Source organism: Eubalaena glacialis, chromosome 12 (genome assembly GCF_028564815.1).
Source record: "Eubalaena glacialis isolate mEubGla1 chromosome 12, mEubGla1.1.hap2.+ XY, whole genome shotgun sequence".
In the NCBI taxonomy this organism is placed as follows: Eukaryota; Metazoa; Chordata; class Mammalia; order Artiodactyla; family Balaenidae; genus Eubalaena; species Eubalaena glacialis.
In genome coordinates this window covers 61718870-61742471 of record NC_083727.1, presented here as the reverse complement: position 1 = coordinate 61742471, position 23602 = coordinate 61718870, and the positions used below count along the sequence as shown (strand labels likewise).

Genomic DNA, 23602 nt, shown 5'->3' with positions numbered 1-23602 from the left:
AGTGGGGACTTCATCTAGGACATACCATTAGAGAAAGAGGAACAAAATTGAGAAGTGTTCTTCACCTTTGTGCATGAGATAGAGTGATCATGTCTGTACACCACTAAACAGAACACAGGTCAACAAATACTTTCACATACATTTAAATTATATGATTATAATTATAAATCAATTATCCCACTGATTCCTACCAGAACATTGTGAAATTTAAAAAAGGGTTATTATTCATTTTTCTCCATGAAGGAACTGAGGCTCAGAAAGGTTAAGAACTTGCTCAAGGTCAAAGCAGAGCTGGGTTTGAGATTCAGGTGGGTTCCTAACACTAAGATTGGAGCTCTTTTTACCAAATAATGCTCATTAGAAAAAGGAGTCAAGGACAAAAGCCCAACTGGTAGAATGAATCTGAATGAAATAGTTAAAGGGTTGAGAGATGAGCTGCTACAGGAAACTAAACTGGCTCCCTGCAAACATGAAAGATGCTGGTTTATAAGAGGCTCTAATTGAAGAGCAAGGAGATAAATCAGCTGACTTCTCAGACCTCTTCTGTTAATTCTGTAAACTTAAAAATTTCCAGAATATTATTTATTCTCTTTTCCTAAAGGCTCTTCTTGTTTATCCTCCTCCTGATCTGTCTTTTAATGACAACTCCAAACAAAAGGATGAGTAGAGGAAAACATCTGGCAACTGTTGGAACCCAAGTATTGATATAAACACTGTTGGTCCAAGTTAAAAAAAAATACATATTATCTGTATAATCATTTAGCCAGATTCAGTCTCATTCCTCATAGAGTTAAGTGTGCTTTGTAAGGATTTTATTGACTTGCCTCACGCATAGTATAAAAAAGGATAACAAATATACAGTTCTATCTCCTGACCACCCCTCCAAAAAAAACAACCCAGCATAGGGCAGCCAGGTAATTTGAAATAGTATCATAATAAAATATAACTCATAAGAAAACAAAAACAAAACAGAAATAAATTACTCACAAGGCAGAAAGTCACATTGCAGTAAAATGGCCATGGATCAACCAGTACAAACCTGCTTAGACATACACACATAACACTCCCAGTTAGGAAAAGTTTCTTTAGTTTCACTAAATCCTCTTCAAAATAGAATGCAGTTTTACCAAGTTCCAAAGCTCCTATAACATATTTAATTAACTTTTATTTCCTTATTTATAAACTTACAGGTATGAAAGGAAAAAATTCTAGAAAGTATTTTTAACAGAACATTATACAATTAATTAAAAGTAGGAGTCAGAATGGTGCAAAGTGACTTTAGATAGTTATAATTAACATTGAGGATGAATCACAAAATAGATTCAATATTATCATCTTTTAGTCTCTGTATCTCATCTTGTCCCACTTGTCCTAGGTGAGATAAAAGTTTGCTATAGGCTTCCCTGTAAAGAAAAAAGAAAAGAAGACAGATATATATTTACTACCTTTTCCATTATTTTTCATTTAAGTCTTTACAAACTGAGCCTGCCTGAATGTCTACTTGTCTATACACACCATACACGATCTGATTAAAGTACTTTGATTCTTTAATATACTACTTTTGGACATATGAATTATAGTATGAGTACTGACCCTTCTAAAACAATCTCTTTAGGAAATACAGACTTATACACCCCCGCCATGTTTCATTACTCTAAATAGTCCAGCATTATCTTCAGCTGGGTTGTAATCTATTAAAAAAAAAAAAAAGCCTTGATCTATTTCTGACCAAAACCCATATTATCTAGTTGAGTCACTAATCTTATTCACTGGAACACACTCCAAATTTTTATAAGTGGAAAATAGGCCATCTCTAGAAAATGAATCTAGATTTCATAATCATTGTCCGAAAGGATATAATGAAATTACCAAACATACCTTTGTGCAATATTTCTGCCAAGGCCCCATTTCCGCTCTGAACTCTTCAGAGATTGAGTAAGGGTAGAAATCAAGTGGATAACAACCTGTTGGTCCAATGCTGCTACTGTTTCTAAAATGCTGTAAATCTGATAATCATATCTCATACCATAATCCTCGATAAATTTCCTGAAAGTAAAACAAGTTACTTAGAATTACTTCTGGGGCAATTCCTTGGGCTGGTATCTGTATGGCAACAAGCTGTAACCTGAACACAAGAAAGATCATTTCAGGTAAGATTACCGTAAGGATTTAGATGCCATATGAACACTATTTAACACTTGAAAATAAAGAACAGAAATGGCTTCAGTATGAGCTGTGACCAGAGTGGCGGCATTAGGAGGGAAAGGGAGGAGCTGGAATCCCAGGAGGAAGAATAAGGGGGAAAAATCTAATCTCAGGGACTTTTTTGCTATAGTGTGCATGCTGAAATCTAGGTGGTAAGGATGTAGAAGAGACTAAAACAGCGAAGAGTCCAGTTTCCTAGTTATTTTGTATATCTTTTAGTTATTGCTATCTGTAGATAAATCAAACAATATTTCTATGAGGAAAGCAAGTTATTTGAAATAATTTTTATATTCCTTAACCGATCAAGAGACTTTAGACCCACAGAAAACCTTTTATTAATAAGAATTATATATTTTAATACTAAAATTTCCACTCTCTCCCCCCAAGAAAATAAAAGTCACCTAGCTCAATAAATTGTACTTAACAAACATGCAATCTTTGTTCATATAAAATCCTTCCTCCTCTCTTAGGGCTTTACAGTTTTCATAAATCCAGTATTTATTTCAAATGATCACAATTTAAATAAAATGTAAACAACTGACAAGTGCCAACTATGTGATGAGAAAGAAAACTGAGGAATCAAAAATCTAACATAGAATGAAGGAAATGGACCCAAACTATTTATCATGGTAGTGCTAGGGTAGAGATACATGAAATAAAGGTGAACTGGTAGAAACTGTGAGAAAGAAATACTTAAAAGTACTGCCCTAACAGAAAGCATAAGACTCTATAGGGTGCAAGGCAGGAAAATAAAAACAAAACAGAAAATGTTTCTCAACTTGCAGTTATTCTTGTGAAGGAACAAAAGATCTACAAAGTCTATGCTTCACAATTACATACAATGGAGCTTTCTGGGTCCACAGCATCTAAAGTGAATAGGAAAACCAGTGACAGGCACTTCCACAGTGGATCCTGAGTAGCATGTTTAGCAGCTCCAAAGCCTGTACACCTGTCATCATGACTCACGTTTCCCACTTTTTCCTCTTAAACACATGCAAGAATCTTCCTTACTAAATTCTCAGGTAATTTTAAGTCAGCTCACTTATCTTTCTCCTTGGTACTTTTATTTTTTATAAAACAACACAACATAGCAAAACTACTGCCAAAAATACAATAATTGAAACTACAAACAAGTAGTAACACATTATGTTTTGGATAATTAGTTATTTAAAAAACATGTTGGCTGTCAAATGGCTGGCAATAGTCTTCTTGCCAGTTGGCATATTTTCCAGTTACCTAAACACAGAAGTCAGCTGGGCGGCAGGTTCTCCTCCTGACCCCACTTGGCACGCTTTGACCATGTACTGCAGGTTCTCGGTGGCCAGCCTTTTAACTAGGAGGAAAATTTACAGCATTACACATTTTGTCTGATTTGACCATCTGGATCCTCATTTTTATGAGCACTCTAGATTTAGAAAAACATGTTGTTTTCTTAAAGTATCTACATGCTTTTTTGTTATTTTTCAAAGCAAAATAGTTATGAGCTTTTGTTTTGTTCTAAAGTCTCCCTATCTTCCATTTTAAGAAAATATAAAACACTTAACAGTCTATTTTTTACAACCCTGTAACTGAAAAAACACATGTGAAGGTAAGTCTTTCTGTTAGAAAAGAACCCATATTCAAAAACACTCCAGTATCCTAACCTTGCAAGCACTGTTACATACTGATTAAAGATAACCTTTAATAATTCAGCTGATTTAGAGACAAGCAGGTTGATTTCTTAAATTCATAAGCATATTCCTCCCACTAACAAACAGATACGTAGAAAATTAGAAACTTAACAGTTTACCTTCACTTAAATTAGCAATATATATATATAAAATCAACTATTTGTGATGCTAATTTCATTTTGAAAGAGAGCAAAGTTACAAAAAGAACATTTATGTTCTTTCAGTATTTAACCAAATCCTTTACAACTGTGCACTTGTACATAAAAACGGCAACAACAAAAAAAATCAACAAAGAATGTAGAAAATTCACCATGTTCCAAGTGCTAATACATTTTTGTTATGCTGTTTTTGGAACATTAAATATAAGTAGCTGGGGAAAAAATTACTTTCTCTAAGAACAAGGAAAATTTCAGAAACTGTAATCCACTATGGCAAGAGTACAAAACATGTGATGCACATGAAGTTAAATTAATTAAAATGAAGTAGCAGATAATGTTTTCCATAGCATGACAATAGTGGATAAGGAAGATATAGCATACTTGTCTTTATTGAGCAAATAAGTTCTCATATTAGATGCAATTTTAAAGCCAGTATAACTGTTTCTTTTTAAAGATGTTTTCTTGAAAAAAACAAAAAACCCACAAGTTCTTCTGTGGAAAAAGTACCAGAACATGAAGAAATAGCCTTCACAAAGTATTAACAGTAAGCAGTTTTTTAAAAATAACAGCTTTATTGAGGTATAATTCACACATAAAAACCAACCTTTTGAAGTGTACAACTCATTGGTTTTTAGTATATTCATAAGAACTGTGAAGTTATCACCACTATCTAATTTCAGAACATTTTCATCACCTCTCCCCAAAACCTTACACCTATTAGCAATCTTTCCCCATTTTCTTCCTCCCCTAGTCCCTGGAGGCACTGATCTACTATCTGTCTCTACGGATTGTCTATTCTGGGAATTTCATATAGATGGAATCATACAACATGTGGTCTTATGTGACTGCCTTCTTTTCACTCAGCATAATGTTTTTTTTGTTTTTGTTTTTTTTACACTTACAAATTTTTATTTATTTATCTAGTTATTTACTTTTGATTATACAATGCAGTGTTATCATCAACTATAGTTTCTAAACTATCCATTAGATTCTCAGACCTTATTCATCCTATAACTGGAAGTTCATACACTTTTTTTTTTAAAACATTTTTATTGGAGTATAATTGCTTTACAAATGGTGTGTTAGTTTCTGCTTTATAACAAAATGAATCAGTTATACATATACTTATATCCCCGTATCTCTTCCCTCTTGCGTCTCCCTCTCTCCCACCCTCCCTATCCCACCCTTCTAGCTGGTCACAAAGCACCGAGCTGATCTCCCTGTGCTATGCGACTGCTTCCCAATAGCTATCTATTTTACATTAGGTAGTGTATATATGTCCATATATACACTACCACTCTCTCACTTTGTCCCAGCTTACCCTTCCCCCTCCCCATGTCCTCAAGTCCATCCTCTAGTAGGTCGGCATCTTTATTCCCGTCTTGCCCCTAGGTTCTTCGTGACTATTTTTTTTTTTTTTAGATTCCATATATATGTGTTAGCATACGGTATTTGTTGCTCTCCTTCTGACTTACTTCACTCTGTATGACAGACTCTAGGTCCATCCACCTCACTACGAATAAATCAATTTCATTTCTTTTTATGGCTGAGTAATATTCCATTGTATATATGTGCAACATCTTCTTTATCCATTCATCTGTTGATGGACACTTAGGTTGCTTCCATGTCCTGGCTATTGTAAATAGAGCTGCAATGAACATTGTGGAACATGACTCTTTTTGAATTATGGTTTTCTCAGGGTATATGCCCAGTAGTGGGTTGCTGGGTCATATGGTAGTTCTATTTTTAGTTTTTTTAAGGAACCTTCATACTGTTCTCCATAATGGCTGTATCAATTTACATTCCCACCAACAGTGTATGAGGGTTCCCTTTTCTCCACACCCTCTCCAACATTTATTGTTTGTAGATTTTTTGATGATGGCCATTCTGACCAGTGTGAGATGATATTGCATTGTAGTTTTGATTTGCATTTCTCTAATGATTAATGATGTTGAGCATTCTTTCATGTGTTTGTTGGCAATCTGTATATCTTCTTTGGAGAAATGTCTAATTAGGTCTTCTGCCCATTTTTGGATTGGGTTGATTTTTTTTTTTGATATTGAGCTGCATGAGCTGCTTGTAAATTTTGGGGATTAATCCTTTGTCAGCTGCTTCATTTGCAAATATTTTCTCCCATTCTGAGGGTTGTCTTTTGGTCTTGTTTATGGTTTCCTTTGCTGTGCAAAAGCTTTTAAGTTTCATTAGGTCCCATTTGTTTGTGTTTTTATTTCCGTTTCTCTAGGAGGTGGGTCAAAAAGGATCTTGCTGTGATTTATGTCATAGAGTGTTCTGCCTATGGTTTCCTCTAAGACTTTGATACTGTCTGGCCTTACATTTAGGTCTTTAATCTATTTTGAGTTTATTTTTGTGTATGGTGTTAGAGAGTGTTCTAATTTCATTCTTTTACATGTAGCTGGTCCAGTATCCCCAGCACCACTTATTGAAGAGGCTGTCTTTTCTCCATTGTATATTCTTGCCTCCTTTATCAAAGATAAGGTGACCATATGCGTGTGGGTTTGTCTCTGGGCTTTCTATCCTGTTCCATTGATCTATATTTCTGTTTTTGTGCCAGTACCATACTGTCTTGATTACTGTAGCTTTGTAGTATAGTCTGAAGTCAGGGAGCCTATTCCTCCAGCTCCGTTTTTCTTTCTCAAGATTGCTTTGGCTATTCGGGGTCTTTTATGTTTCCATACAAATTGTGAAATTTATTGTTCTAGTTCTGTGAAAAATGCCATTGGTAGTTTGATAGGGACTGCATTGAATCTTTAGATTGCTTTGGGTAGTATAGTCATTTTCACAATGTTGATTCTTCCAATCCAAGAACATGGTATATCTCTCTAACTATTTGTATCACCTTTAATTTCTTTCATCAGTGTCTTATAATTTTCTGCATACAGGTCTTTTGTCTCCTTAGGTAGGTTTATTCCTAGGTATTTTATTCTTTTTGTTGCAATGGTAAATGGGAGTGTTTTCTTAATTTCACTTTCAGATTTTTCATCATTAGTGTATAGGAATGCAAGAGATTGCTGTGCATTAATTTTGTATCCTGCTACTTTACCAAATTCATTGATTAGCTCTAGTAGTTTTCTGGTAGCATCTTTAGGATTCTCTATGTACAGTATCATGTCATCTGCAAACAGTGACAGCTTTACTTCTTCTTTTCTGATTTGTATTCCTTTTATTTCTTTTTCTTCTCTGATTGCTGTGGCTAAAAATTCCAAAACTATGTTGAATAACAGTGGTGAGAATGGGCAACCTTGTCTTGTTTCTGATCTTAGTGGAAATGGTTTCAGTTTTTCACCATTGAGGACAATGTTGGCTGTGGGTTTGTCATCCATGGCCTTATTTTGTTAAGTTCCTGCTATGCCTACTTTCTGGAGGGTTTTGATCATAAATGGGTGTTGAATTTTGTCAAAAGCTTTCTCCGCATCTACTGAGATGATCATATGGTTTTTCCCTTTCAGTTTGTTAAAATGGTGTATCACATTGATTGATTTGCATATAATGAAGAATCCTTGCATTCCTGGGATAAACCCCACTTGATCATGGTGTATGATCCTTTTAATGTGCCGTCGGATTCTGTTTGCTAGTATTTTGCTGAGGATTTTTGCATCTATGTTCATCAGTGATATTGTCTGTAGTATTCTTTTTTAGTGCCATCTTTCTCTGGTTTTGGTATCGGGGTGATGGTGGCCTCGTAGAATGAGTTTCGGAGTGTTCCTCCCTCTGCTATATTTTGGAAGAGTTTGAGAAGGATAGCTGTTAGCTCGTCTCTAAATGTTTGATAGAATTCGCCTATGAAGCCATCTGGTCCTGGGCTTTTGTTTGTTGGAAGATTTTTAATCACAGTTTCAATTTCAGTGCTTGTGACTGGTCTGTTCATATTTTTTATTTCCTCCTGGTTCAGTCTCGGAAGGTTGTGCATTTCTAAGAATTTGTCCATTTCTTCCAGGTTGTCCATTTTATTGGCATATAGTTGCTTGTAGTAATCTCTCATGATCCTTTGTATTTCTGCAGTGTCAGTTGTTACTTCCCCTTTTTCATTTCTAATTCTATTGATTTGAGTCTTCTCCGTTTTTTCTTGATGAGTCTGGCTAATGATCAATTTTGTTTATCTTCTCAAGGAACCAGCTTTTAGTTTTATTGATCTTTACCATCATTTCCTTCATTTCTTTTTCATTTATTTCGATCTGATCTTTATGATTTCTTTCCTTCTGCTAACTTTGGGGTTTCTTCTTCTTCTTTCTCTAGTTGTTTTAGGTGTAAGGTTAAGTTGTTTATTTGAGATGTTTCTTAAGGTAGGATTGTATTGCTACAAACTTCCCTCTTAGCACTGCTTTTGCTGAATCCCATAGGTTTTGGGTCATCGTGTTTTCATTGTCATTTGTTTCTAGGTATTTTTTGATCTCCTCTTTGATTTCTTCAGTGATCTCTTGGTTATTAAGTAGCGTATTGTTAGGCTTCAATGTGTTTGTATCTTTTACAGATTTTTTCCTGTAATTGATATCTAGTCTCATAGCATTGTGGTCAGAAAAGATGCTTGATATGATTTCAATTTTCTTAAATTTACCAAGGCTTGATTTGTGACCCAAGACATGATCTATCCTGGAGAATGTTCCATAAGCACTTGAGAAGAAAGTGTATTCTGTTGTTTTTGGATGGAAGGTCCTATAAATATCAATTAAGTCCATCTTGTTTAATGTATCATTTACAGCTTGTGTTTCCTTATTTATTTTCATTTTGGATGATCTGTCCATTGGTGAAAGTGGGGTGTTAAAGTCCCCTACTATGACTGTTACTGTCGATTTCCCCTTTTATGGCTGTTAGCCTTTGCCTTATGTATTGAGGTGCTCCTATGTTGGGTGTATAAATATTTACAATTGTTTTATCTTTTTCTTGGATTGATCCATTGATCATTATGCAGTGTCCTTTCTGTCTCTTGTAATAGTCTTTGTTTTAAAGTCTATTTTGTCTGATATGAGAATTGCTACTCCAGCTTTCTTTTGATTTCCATTTGCATGGAATATCTTTTTCCATCCCCTCAGTTTCACTCTGTATGTGTCCCTAGGTCTGAAGTGGGTCTCTTGTAGACAGCATTTATACAGGTCTTGTTTTTGTATCCTTTCAGCCAGTCTATGTCTTTTGGCTGGAGCATTTAATCCATTTGCATTTAAGGTAATTATCGATATGTATGTTCCTATTACCATTTTCTTAATTGTTTGGGGTTTGTTATTGTAGGTCTTTTCCTTCTCTTGTGTTTCCTGACTAAAGAAGTTCCTTTAGCATTTGTTGCAAAGCTGGTTTCGTTGTGCTGAATTCTCTTAGCTTTTGCTTGTCTGTAAAGGTTTTAATATCTCCGTCAAATCTGAATGAGATCCTTGCTGGATAGAGTAATCTTGGTTGTAGGTTTGCCCTTTCATCACTTTAAATATGTCCTGCCACTCCCTTCTGGCTTGCAGAGTTTCTGCTGAAAGATCAGCTGTTAACCTTATGGGGATTCCCTTGTATGTTATTTGTTGTTTTTCCCTTGCTGCTTTTAATAATTTTTCTTTGTATTTAATTTTTGATAGTTTGATTAATATGTGTCCTGGCGTGTTTCTCCTTGGATTTATCCTGTATGGGACTCTCTGTGCTTCCTGGACTTGATTAACTATTTCCTGTCCCATATTAGGGAAGTTTTCAAGTATAATCTCTTCAAATATTCTCTCAGTCCCTTTCTTTTTCTCTTCTTCTTCTGGGACCCCTATAATTCGAATGTTGGTGTGTTTAATATTGTCCCAGAGGTTTCTGAGACTGTCCTCAGTTCTTTTCATTCTGTTTTCTTTATTCTGCTCTGCAGTAGGTATTTCCACTATTTTATCTTCCAGGTCACTTATCCATTCTTCTGCCTCAGTTATTCTGCTATTGATCCCTTCTAGAGAATTTTTTTTTTATTAATTAATTTACTTATTTTTTGGCTCTGTTGGGTCTTCGTTTCTGTGCGAGGGCTTTCTCTAGTTGTGGCAAGATGGGCAGCTTGCGCCCATCTCTGGAGCTCGTTTAGGTTGCGCCCTGAATCCCCTCTCCTCGTGCACCAGCAAACAAAGAGGCAAGAAAAAGTCTCTTGCCTCTTCAGCAGGTTCAGACTTTTTCCCGGTCTCCCTCCCGGCTAGCCGTGGCGCACTAGCCCCTTCAGGCTGTGTTCACGCTGCCAACCCCAGTCCTCTCCCTGGGATCCGACCTCCGAAGCCTGAGCCTCAGCTCCCAGCCCCCGCCCGCCCCGGCGGGTGAGCAGACAAGCCTCTTGGGCTGGTGAGTGCTGCTCAGCACCGATCCTCTGTGCGGGAATCTCTCTGCTTTGCCCTCTGCACCCCTGTTGCTGCGCTCTCCTCCGTGGCTCTGAAGCTCCCCCACTCCGCCACCCACAGTCTCCGCCCGTGAAGGGGCTTCCTAGTGTGTGGAAACCTTTCCTCCTTCACAGCTCCCTCCCACTGGTGCAGGTCCCGTCCCTATTCTTTTGTCTCTGTTTTTTCTTTTTTCTTTTGCCCTACCCAGGTACGTGGGGAGTGTCTTGCCTTTTGGGAGGTCTGAGGTCTTCTGCCAGAGTTCAGTAGGTGTTCTGTAGGAGTTGTTCCACATGTAGGTGTATTTCTGATGTATTTGTGGGGAGGAAGGTGATCTCCACGTCTTACTCTTCCGCCATCTTGAAGGAAGTTCATCCAGCGTAATGTTTTAAGGTTCATCCATGTTATAGAATGTGTTAGTACTTCAATCCTTTTCATGGTTGAATAATATTCCACTGTATGGATTTACTTCATCTTGTTTATCAATTCATTAGTTGATGGACATTTGGGTTGTTTCCATTTTGGGGCTATTATGGATAACACTGCAATGAGCATTAGTGTACAGAGTTTCTTAAAAAAAAATCTGTCATCTTTATTTCATTAATTGAACTGAGCATTTCTTAAAAAACTGCGTTATCCTTTTTTAGTTTTTAAAAAAAATAACTGCTTTATTGTCATATAATTTACATACTATACAATTCACCCATTTAACATGTACAATTCAATGGTTTTTAGTATAATCACAGAACTGTGCAACCATCTGCTTATACCTCCAATAAATCTATCATTCTCTCACCTATTGCCTTTCAACCACAAACTCCACTGTTTTTGACAGCACCCTCAAGCTTGAACTTTTTCACACTTTGTTGCAAATGCAGTCAGTTCCTTTGGGAGAGATTCAGAGTTCTCTATTCTATGGTTTTCTCCCACACCCAGGCAAAACTCAGAGGTGTAGCTCTGGTGCTGGGTACAGGGACCATGGTGTCCACTACTTTCTGAGTGACATACCCACTTTAGGTGCTGAATGCTTCTGGAAGGAGGGGTATTAGCCACAGGTCCTCTCGGCATAGAATCTCCACCTCTAAGCTGGAGCAAGGACAATCAATGCCCCAGTATTCTCAATGGTGCCATACTCAGTATAGTGTACCCATCCCATGAGTGGGGGCTGAATGGAAGAATGAAGGCCCCACTTCTCACCCACACTCCCCTGGAATACAGCCTTACCATCAGGTAGCTAGGAGGCAGAATGAGAAACACTGATATCCTGCCTCTCACAGGAAGACAGCCCTCCTACTGGGAGCTGTGGGGAGACGGAACTCTAGTTATTTAATTTACCAGTCTAAATTTACCAGAGTTTCCATCTTACTGAGCTAGGAGGAGAGAAGGGAGTAGTCTTGGTTCAAATATCAAAGACTTGCTGTTCCTACCAAGCTTCAGTATATTTTCTTAAATAATGTTTCTCCATTTGTTTTGTACCCTCAGGACCATTTCCAGAGAATTTAAATGCTCTCTTTTAAATAATTTTCACCAGTTTTTCTGGGGAGCAGGGCTGCAGAGCTCCTCACGTTGTCATGCTGGAAGTGGAAGTCCTCAAGCTCTGATGTACAGGTATTTTTGAGTGGACATATGTTTAAAATACTCTTGGACATGTATCTAGGAATGGAACTGCTGTGTCATTTAGTAACACTACCTTTCTACGATTTTACACACTGTCCTTCTAAACACTGAGACAACAAGGAGAGTCAGAATTTTCTCTGAGCCAATCACACAAACCTGTGTTTAACACTGTTTCTTCAGCTTACAAAGACGGCCATGTGGAGACAGAGCATTCTGTATGCCTTCTATTTGGAACACGCGATGCACCACTAGCTAGAGATGAGCAGCAAAATTCCCCTCCCAAACCCTGATCTCCTTCATGATAAATATTACTCTCAATGAAACAAGGGTCTAGTTAAAATGGTATACTGTCTGCTCTGTCTCAAATTTTGTACTGTATAATACAACAGGCTTTCACTGAAATTAGAAGTATGCAAACATTTTCAAAGAAGGTAAAATTTCTAAAGAAGAGCCTGGGGTCTATCTCTGGATATTCTTCACTGAAGAGGTGTTACTATCAAGTAAGCGTATTTTATATTAACATAATACAACATTTTTCACAAAAGCAAGCTTGGAAGCAGAGATGAACATTTTAAACATCAAAATAATGTGCATTGAAACAAAATATGCATACATTTTTTAGATAAAACAGAACATTTCAAAGAGCTGTTTGAGCTTTCAGCTACCACTTTTCTGCCCTCATATTCTTTAGGATATACACTGTACTCAATTATCACAGTAGTTAGAAGTACTTAGGCAGAAGCATGTGAGAAGCCTGCCCCAAACAATCACATTATAATGACAAATGCACACACACACACACACACACACACACACACACACACACACACACCCCATCCTATTTATACTAAAAACCCCTTCAGGATAGAACTATAGCCACTATTCTGCATATTCCCAATAAGCTTATTAAAGCATGCTACTCACAGGGGGTACTAAATACGTAATACGTAATATTTTAAAGCCATCACTGGCAGTAAGGCTGACGAGACTGAAAACAAACGGATCAATGGATCCTTACAGGTTTGCCCAGAGATCAGCTTACATATTCTAGCAGAAACCTGAACAGGAGAAAGTATGCTGACCCTTCACCATTTATTTATTTATTTAATAAGTTGCATTTAATACTGGAGTCTGATTGAACAAAAATTAAATAAACTTAAACTATTTGTCTGGGAGAAAAAAAAAATAAAACTGAACTAGACTGAAACATGTCACTTTTTAATCATTTTATCATGCCCAACCTCAGCTATTGGCTAGAGTTTGTTCTTTAGCCATGATATAATCAAACTGATATAAAATAACCATATATTTTAAATATAACCATATATTTTAAACATAATCTAAAATAACCATTATATAACTGTTGATTTAACTGATAGGAAAAAATACACTATTAATTTGTGAACATAAAAGTATAACAAACACAAACTGGTAAACGAACTAACCTTGAGGTTCACTGACCAACACCAAGCATTTTAATACTCCAGGGAGGAGTAGTTCAACCTCGGAAACATCAATGTTAGTTTCCTTAACAAGGTGGAGGATGAAGGCCAGAATGGATGCTAAGCGAGGAGGGAGCAAGGATCCTTTAAACTCAAAGTAGGATTTCCTGAAAAGAAGCACAATTTTATTTTTCCTACTCTTTAAAGTTTTAATAGAGCAGAATCAAATGTCATACACTTTAAAGATACTGGCCTATTTTAGCTCCCAAATTAGTAAAACACAATTTTTAAAAAGTATGTATATTTTACCATGTTTTCTTCAAACCTAAGATTTTTGAAGCAATGACTGCACATCCTTTTGGCGTGCTCTAAGGGCCAAAGCAGAATACAGATACAAACAAAATATAAAGCAACCTGGTCTTAAAATATACTTAATACACTTAATCAAAATCTAATAAAAATCTAACTTTCTAATATAAGCTTGATCTCCTCTATCAGCTCCTCAATGATGCAACATTTTCTCTAATGTCAAATTTGTGTAAAGATTCTCTCCTCATATTTATTTATTTAGGGATTTGAAAGGGGGTCTTATTTTTCCAAATAAATAAGAGGACAATACTAGAAATCATCTTCCCATTCCAGCCTACCTCCTTCCTTCTCTTATGAAGTAAAAGAATCAGAGAGGTAATTTAGGATTTAATATCTTCTCTTAAAGCAGGACAATTTTTAGCATTCGAACTCAACAGAGGTCATAAAGATAATTTATCTGATTCATTTTTGTATCTCTACCTCTTAGAACAGGTCTCAGCTCATAACGTGTTCAGTGTACTTTTTTTAAGTGAATAAATGAAAGTGAAAATTGTTCAGTTTCTAAAAAGCCAAGACAATATGAATAAGTGTCAGATATAGCTAAATCTAAGCTATAATAATAATAATATAATAATAATAAGCTATAATCTAAGCTAGACATCTAAATATACTTGCAAAGCAATAATAATTTGCCAAAATGGGGCATAGAAATCACTAAAGATTATAAATTCCTTAAGGGCAGAACTATGCCTTCATCATTTCTACTCTATACAATGACTTCCAACAAACATTACGTATTACAAAATTCATTCATTCTTTGAGGGGCAAGGGCTTTTTATCTGTTTTGTTTAATAATGAATTCCCAATGCCTAGAAAAAACATTTATTTAGTACATGGTGTGCCAGGTACAAGTCTAAGAACAAGAGTGTAAAATATGGTTTCTGAAAGCATGGGGTTCACTGTCCAGTGGAAAAGTTAGATTAAAAAAAAAAAAGGACAATTATAATACGGTGTGACAGGTGCTTTGAAAGATAATCCCAGAATTCTTAGGAATTCAGTAGAAGGGGCCCTAAGATGGGGAACTCCAGGAGTAGAAAAGCTTGGAATAGAGGAAGTCATAGGAGGCAATCTCTATTTCTTTCCTGAGTGTTTAAAAAAACAGAAAAAGGAATTGTTACATGTTTAGGTCTTCAACTAGAAATCATAAGAAAAACATTTTTACTGTATACAAAGTAAATAGGAAAGTCAAGGGAAGCAGCCAAGATCCTAAACACTGGGCTTTAACGACTTTAAGACCTTAAGGATTTGATTTCACTTCAGCACTTGTCGTTTGGTTTGTACTAAAATTACCTATGCAATGTCTCAAACACAGTGGTAGCGTACTATAATCTTGTTGGAAATTCAGATACAAGTTAGGCAAAAATATCATGATTCTGTGAACTGAATCATAAAGAGCACGTGACTCCAGAAGAAGGAAAGAAGCATCATGGTACACTGAGATATTAGGTGTAGGTCTCATAAAGTCTAGGTAGTGTTTAGCCCAGAGGGATGGCATTTTAATGGAGAAAATGGTACGAACAAAGCTGTGATGTAAGGAGATGTAAAGCATTTTGGGGGGTGATAATTAAACCCATCTCATTAGGGCTTGTATCAATATATGATGCCATATGTATTACATTTGGAAAAGTTAAGTGACAGATTACGGAGAGCTAAGGAGTATGGAGTTTATTCCACAGGTGAAAAAGGAGTGAATAAAGGTTTGAAGGCAGGGAAGTGTCATACTGGATCAATATTTTAGGAAAAGTAATCTGGGGGAATTGTTTAGGTGGGACTGGAAGAAAAGACAAGAGATAGTGAAAGTAGTTAGGACACTGGCAATAGTCCAGGTATAATGTGATAAGAGAAAAGACACGTGAAAAGGGAAGGAAACAATCATTTGCCAAAGGCTGGAAAAGGGGAGGGAACAAAGAATATAAAGCTTTCAAACCTGAGTAACAGAACACTAGCAACACACAGAAAAGCTCAGAAGGGAGAACAGATCTTAGACATGGGATTCTGTCATGTGAGGTGATGGATAATATCAGGACATTAATGCTACCAGATCATTAAAAACACAGGAAAAAAAACTAGACAAGAATAATCTATATCACCACAGCATCTTAAAGTTTAAAAACTAATTTCATGTGAAGCTAAATACCTCATGAAGATAAAAAAAAAAGATAATTTCTACTGTTATAGTTAAAAGATATTGGAGTTTAGTAGAAAACCTAAGAAGTTTCATTGATTCATCTGCCTAATAATAAACTGAGTTATTAAGACAGAGTAGACTAACAAAAATAGGACTTCATATTGCTTCTTTTTTCATATTAGCATTTATCTTTTCACTTAACCATCTTTTATAAAATACAATTACTTCATTTTGTACAGTACAAAATACAATTAGTGTTTATCTGATGAAAAAATATATATATACCTTTGGGACGTATGTAAGAAAAATAATAGCTTCATAGAGAAAACAAGCAATATAAAGAGCACTGTCTCAGGCTAACAAGTCATTCTGGTAAATTCTTAGATAATGCTTCTCAGGAAAAAAAAGTTTCTAAGCTCAGTATCCTAAGGGTTGCCAATACTTTTGAGATGCTTTGTTATTTTTTTATAGAGAATAATAAGTTGTAAATACCACGTATTTTTAATATTTAGATGTACCTTATGACTTGTACAATGCATTTCTTTAGAGATGACATCGGTGGAACAGTGGCTGAGTTTCTCAATGCCAACAAAACAGGATGTTGTCCAAGACCTAAAACATGTGGTGAAGCTGGAAGAAACCGCCCGATATACTGCTCAATAACATTCCCTAGTAACTGAGTCAGATAGGCATTTGGATTTTGAGACTGACAACACACGATACACATGCCCTACAGGAGAAAAAAAAAAAGAGAGAGAAATACTAAAAGGTAAAGTTAAAAAAAAAATTTAGGAAGTTACTAATTTTGTCCCAAGCATTTATATCAGAATTTGTAACTTATCACAATCAACAAGAACAACTTCCATCATCAACAGGTAATGTTTGTATGAAGCTCAGGGAGCAGCTGAGCTTGGGTAACACCTATGCAGTGGTACCTAACCAAGCATACGTGTACTGGGGGCACACCCAGAGGAGGCAGGGGAGAAGAGTAGGAAGACAGACGAAGCTTCCTTCTGCCTCTCATCTTTAGAAAATTTCACCACCACACTCATCAGCTACATATATATGTACTACAAAGTTATAAAATACATTTTAGTCTATTTTTAAACTTATGGTACTGGTCATTTTGTCTGAGTAAGACTATAAAATTTATGCTAAAAATTTTCAATGCTAAGAAACGTGATAAATTTTTAAAAAATAACAAAAGGAGAGAAATGCAGAAGATTAAGACTCAGAATAATGACAATTTATTTTGAGGTTTTTATATGTCAGGCACTGTGCCACATGCTTTATATTCATTATTCCATTTAAATTTTTCAAAAAACAGCCCCACTGACTTAGTGTTATTTTATCTCTGATTTTACAGCTGGAGAAATTGAGGTTTAGAGAAGTTAAGAGTTTGATCAAGGTCATACAGAACTCACAATGTCTTGTTATATGTCTGCTGATTTAATCCCTTCCATTTATATAGAAGTTAATGAGATACTTTCATATGGACTGCAGTATTTGATACTTACAAACAAACCAACACCCTAATAAAATTTTTTTCTGCTAATATTACTAAATATTGCATTTTACTAAATAATCACCAACAGAGCAACAAATTATGCTCTAAAAGTTCATTTATAATTTGGTACTTTGTGATTCACAATGTGGTTTTTCCAGAGAAATAATCAGAAATGACTGTCATGTCTCCATTTTAACTATAAATGGTATTTACCCAATAGGAGATTTTTAAAGTTTATTTCTAATGAAAAATAGCACAGAGCTGTTAAAAACATAAGCACTTGAATAACAATTGAAAAAAAAAAACAAAAAACCAATGGACTCTCCCACCCCTACAGAAGACAGATGAAGAAGAGGAAAAGCTCTGTTTGAGGAAAAACATGTTATATCAGAAGAAGATAAAGTAATAAATGGATACTTTTAAAAAAATTCTGAAGAGGAGAGCTTATACCTTTAAGAAATTAAAGATATAGCTCCAAGTCAGTTCTGCCAAATGGATAATTTACCAAAATTTTCAACTTAGGAAGTTTATAAGAATTCTTATTAAGTGGACTATTTTGGTTTCAGAGGGCCACATGGAGCAAGCACTCCACACTGCTATTGACATAAGCAGCCACCATGGAATCTAGGAAGTATTCTATTTCTGTTACTCTACAACACTCATACTCGGCAACTTTGCAACTTTGAGATCCTAAATGTTTCTAAGATCTGCTGTGCACCTGTATACCCACTGCCTTAGTTCAAAACCTTCAGATAATGAACTACTCACTACCTTCCAAGTCTCCAATCTAATCTCTACACCAACTTAAACGTTGACCAGAAACACCTTTCTAAAAATGTAAATATGGTATGTCACTCTCACTTTTTTGCCCAAAATCCATCAACAGTCCCCATGTATTACAAGAACAAGTCCAAACTTCTTAGTATGCCACACAAAACCCTTCACTATGTGGCCCCTCCTGTATGAGCCTCCAGCCACACCAGAATTATTTGCTTTTTCCCCATGTGTCATGTTTTCTTACAGCTTATGCCCTCTACATGCTGTTCCCTCTGACAGGAACAGTCCTTCAACTCCTACCCACACTGCTCTTTAACACCTAATATCCTTTACTACAGCTATCTTCTCTTGCATGTCCTCATCCCAGTCTGGCTGACGGATAGCTGAGGCCTCTAAGGAAAATACTGAGCACACTGCTGGGAGTGTCTCTGATGGTTGGTCTCTTCTCTCAACTTTAAGTTTCTTGAGGGTGGAGCTTTTGCCTCTTCCGTCTTTGTATTCAGAGCCCAAACCAAAAGGAATTTTAAACCTGTTCAATGGAAGTGCAACATCACACATGTACATTAGGATTACAATGTATGGTTTTGATATCTGCAATTAGTAAACTGTTTTAAGGCAGGTGTCAATTTTTTTTTTTAACTTTTAAGTAGGCACACTTACTATACCTGGAGATACAAAGGAAGACTCTTCTGAATTGCAGTCAACATAGGTGCGGGCAGCTCCTTCTCTTGCTGTAATACTGTATGTGGCAGCAGTAAACAGTCTATGATCCGGAATAGTAATTTTTGGGCTTTAGAGGTGGCAAAGATCTGTGCCCATGATTTAACAAGAGTTCCTAACACAGAAGAGCAGTAAGAGAAATTATGGTTATCTTCTAACCAGAAAATTTTGTCATTCCACTAAAAAAAAGTATATTTATAACACATAGGACCAAGTTAAAGTTGGCAATAGGAAGAAACATGTATTAAGAGTCAAAAGACTTATGCCAAGTATTTCGCTAAAGAGATAACTCTCTGAGTTCTGGGCCAAGAAAAACATACATTTCCTGAGCAACTGGCATTTAATACATACACACAATGTGTGGTTATAGATTATGTGAATATATAGATTGAATGTTGCAATTAACCAGATCTCTCTTTTTGCTTTGGTTGCTAGGAAACTCAGAGGCAAATTTACAGTTCAACTTTAAGAACACTGTAAGATCCTATATTATGCTTTTATGTATATATTCACTTTTCCCTGGGCTTCATCATGCTACTCTCCATTTTATTGATACCCTTATTTCTTCATATTTTACATTTAATTTACAGGCTGTCTCAACCCAGTTTGCAACAAGAAGAGGTATAACTAAATTTAATTGTTAAAGCAGGAAAAAAGATTAGCTGTAACATCTTGAAGAAATCACTTAACCTCCTGGAACTTCAGTTTTTATAAGTTTCAGTTATTTAACATGAGCAAAAAATGAATTTAAATTTTGATTCAAAAGAAGAGAAACAGACTTCTTTACTACATGAAATATATTATGGTTTCTTTGATGATGGGAGTCTGTCAATTGCTACATTTAATGATAGTAAAACTTATCAAATGAGCACCTTTTGTTTAATAAAGTAATTAAGAGCAGATATATACTTCCCTTTAGAGTATATTACTGCAATTGAGGCCTCCTTTACTGAAAAATATGAATTTAAAAGGAGATCATTAAGCACTTGTCCAAACAGCAATGGTACATGTGCCGCATAAAATTTTATATTTTATTCCATCTTAGAAAAGCAAAAAAGATGATAAAATTCAACGTCACTTCCATAAAACAAAAAGTTTAAAATTCAAGCTCTGAAGGAAAACAAAAATATGCTTATAGAAGGATATACAGATGTTTAAAAAAAAAGAACCCAACTAATAATCACTTCTAAGAACAACAAACAGCAACATTAATCTTCTGTTGTAAAAGGAAATACAATAATCAATCATAAAGAAACACAATGCTCACTTAGCAATATTTTAAATAATGCTGGCTTCTCATTCTTCCAGTGAGTGAAAAATTTGAGAATGACAGCAATGTAAGAAAAGCTCACATTCTAAGCAACATTAGTATACCAGTAAGACGAACTGCCATCACCACCAACATCTGAAATGATTCATATCACTCTTAAGTGCCACACAGGTATTAACTTATAAAGAGCAAGGACCTTCCAACCCAAAATGCATCATCTACCCTTGTATTTTATCTTGTGCAATGGTTAAAACACTTTGCTGAAGACCTTCAGTTTTATGAGTTCAGAGAAAGTAGAGATGACACATTTGTTTTACTGCAACATTAAGCCCCTACTTTGAAAGTTTCAGCAAAGAACGTTCGGGTGTGTAGGGAATTAAAAATGCAAAGAAAAAGAAAATTTTTAATTAAAAAACTTTGAGAAAGGTTTAAATACACAGAGTAGCTTTGTAAGAAACCTAGTATTTTTCTGTGCTTTGTGACATACTCCCACAATTTAAAGAGAGCCCCACTAGAATTCTTATGTATTAACTTATTTTCTACTCTATGTATATACTACGCCTTAAAAAAGAGAATTGGGATCATTACAATATATATTTTTAGATGTATTTATAGTTAGAAAGTAACTTTGCTCATTTAGTAACATTACAAAATGCATTATATGTACTATTAGCTAGGTTTATAAAATTATTAAGTTCCAGAAATATTTATTTAGTATATGCCATCTTCTACAATGGAGAAACTCTTTAACCATTGTATCCTCAGTTCCCAATCCAGTGCCTCACATACACTCACTAAATGTTCTTATTTGTCCAAAATACAATATGACTATGGGAATAAAAAGTTCTAAAGATACGGCCACTAACCATAAGCAAGTTTAAATTTTCGTGGGGGCACACCAAGTACACAGATAATTGTAATAAGTGGTAAACTACAAAAAATGTCAGAGCAGCAGGACAGATGAAGCACAGTCAGGGAGAGCAGGTCTTCCTGGGCTGGACCCTGAAGGATCATGGGTAGAATTTCAGTTACAAAGACCGAAGGGGATGAATGATCCCAAGAAAGAAGGATGATCAAAAGGAAAGGCATGGAAACAGGAAAATTAGAGATATAAAGAATGAGGGGGAAAAAAAAAAAGATATAAACAGGAGGAAAGTGGAAGATACTACTGAGAGATCAATCCTGCTTTCTCAGAAATCACCTAGCTACAGTGAAGACCCCAGACACCTTAATCTGGAGGGGTTTTGTCAACAGTTTGCACCTCCCACTAGTGGCCTTGCAAGCGAACAGCAGAGGCATCTTCAGGGAGGAGTCAGCCAGGAGAGCAAAGCACAGTGTTTCCATGGTTAGCTCTCTTTCCCTCAGGTGGATGTGATATCCCAATCCCAGCACACCTAGAAGAGGTTCTAACTCTCAAAAGTTTATATTTGTTCTTTCTCTATTTTGTTCTAAACTTTGTACATGTATAAGACAGTAAATTATCTGTTCCTAATTTCTGCTGACTAAACGGGTAACACTGTAGCAGTGTACTCTTTTCCCAGTCTCTGAGATCTAGACAAAGGGAAAGAATACAGTATCCCTGCCACTAAATCAAAAAATCAACCATATAACAAAACAAAGAAGGCCCTCAATTCTTCATAAGGAGAATTTTGTCCCGGGTCTATGTATCACCAATCCAAATGATTTTGCAGCTCCTGATAAGAAAATCACATATTTTGTAAAATACAGACATACTTCTGAAATCATACATTTAGCTTAGCAAAAATCTAATAGCAACTAATAAATTATAAGCTTAAATGCTAAGGACCTAGAGTCTGTCATACAGAGTGAAGTAAGTCAGAAAGAGAAAAACAAATACCGTATGCTAACGCATATATATGGAATCTAAAAAAAAAAAAAAAAAAAGTCATGAAGAACCTAGGGGCAGGACGGGAATAAAGACGCAGAGAATGGACTTGAGGACACGGGGAGGGGGAAGGGTAAGCTGGGATAAAGTGAGAGAGTGGCATGGCCATATATACACTACCAAATGTAAAACCGATAGCTAGTGGGAAGCAGCCGCGTAGCACAGGGAGATCAGCTCTGTGCTTTGTGACCACCTAGAGGGGTGGGATAGGGAGGGTGGGAGGGAAGGAGACGCAAGAGGGAAGAGATATGGGGATATATGTATATGTATAGCTGATTCACTTTGTTATAAAGCAGAAACTAACACACCACTGAAAAGCAATTATACTCCAATAAAGATATTAAAAAAAAAAGCTTAAATGCTGAAATACATGTTAATCTACATCTTACTAAATTAAATTTATAATAAATTCTCATTTGTTTCTTTAAAATTAAAATGACCGAATTGCTACTATTGCTTTCACTACATTCTACATCATCCATATTTACACATTTTCACATTCTCCTTTATCTTTCACAACAAAGATAAAAGGTTTCAGACAGCTCAAATCAGGTTTATTCATATGTTCACAAGATCAAAGGGAACAGATATAAGGTTTTGGCCACAGAGAAAAAAAAAAAAAAACTTAAATTCTGTATAAAAACTTCTAAGGAAATCCTTCTCATTTCCCTTTATCCAGTCCCTATTTTTGGTTAGCAACATGGTTTTAGTGAACAAAGATATTCAAATTACTGACTTCCTAAAGAAGAATGAACTCTGTTGTTATGGAACAGACACATTCTTTTTGAAAGAAGAAAACATAGTATTGTGAGAAACAAGATTTGAAGCATATGTATCTTTAGCGCTGTAATAAATCCTTTCCTCACCTCCTTCATACAGAGCAGACCATAAAAACAGAAGAAAGTGATGGCTTTCTGATGTTTTAAATTCTAACAAAGCATAGGTAAGTACTGAAAAAAGGTCCATTTTAATTATGCAGGCATTCGCAATGTTAGTGATTCACAACAGACTATTGGTAGCAAACTGGAGTTGGTATATTTTCTGTATTGATCATAATTAATTTTAATATTAACCAAGCATAACAAGAAAAGTTCTGAAAGGAGGTGGGGCAAGACAGAGATACACTTGAAAGCCAACATGAATTATTTTAAACTAAATCACTGTCTTTCAGATCATTCTTAAGACCGTACAGACAGCAGTGATTTAGCTAGTATGTTAGTATATTCCTATCCATCATGATACTATAGGCTCAACCTAGGGAAGTTTTAATAATGTCAGGAATACATACCCATCATCGTATAAGTCAGCTGCAGACCTGCACTGGAAATTTTTTTTCCCAAATAAGGTTTTATATATTTTAATATTTCACCAAGGTATTCTAAGGACTTTGTGACCATGGCAGATTTATCAGAAAGTGTCTGCAGATTCCCGTAAGTTATACCAACAGCCTATAAATAAGGGAAAACATGATTTAGCATTCCAAGTTTTATATAATACAGATTTTGAA

The 23602-nt window shown here is 35.7% G+C and overlaps 1 protein-coding gene across 1 annotated transcript in view; it reads right to left on the bottom strand.

Annotated features, from left to right (window-relative positions):
- Positions 1 to 1309: 1309 nt before the first annotated feature.
- Positions 1310 to 23602, bottom strand: part of MMS22L (MMS22 like, DNA repair protein) — a 132890-nt gene continuing 110597 nt past the window's right edge. Inside the window, exons 19-25 of the mRNA XM_061207346.1 lie at positions 23384 to 23543; positions 18865 to 19034; positions 16434 to 16645; positions 13422 to 13585; positions 3442 to 3538; positions 1879 to 2046; positions 1310 to 1403 (exon numbers count right to left, since the gene is read on the bottom strand). Of these exons, the coding sequence (XP_061063329.1) occupies positions 1310 to 1403; positions 1879 to 2046; positions 3442 to 3538; positions 13422 to 13585; positions 16434 to 16645; positions 18865 to 19034; positions 23384 to 23543 (1065 nt within the window). The remainder of the gene's footprint in view (positions 1404 to 1878; positions 2047 to 3441; positions 3539 to 13421; positions 13586 to 16433; positions 16646 to 18864; positions 19035 to 23383; positions 23544 to 23602) is intronic.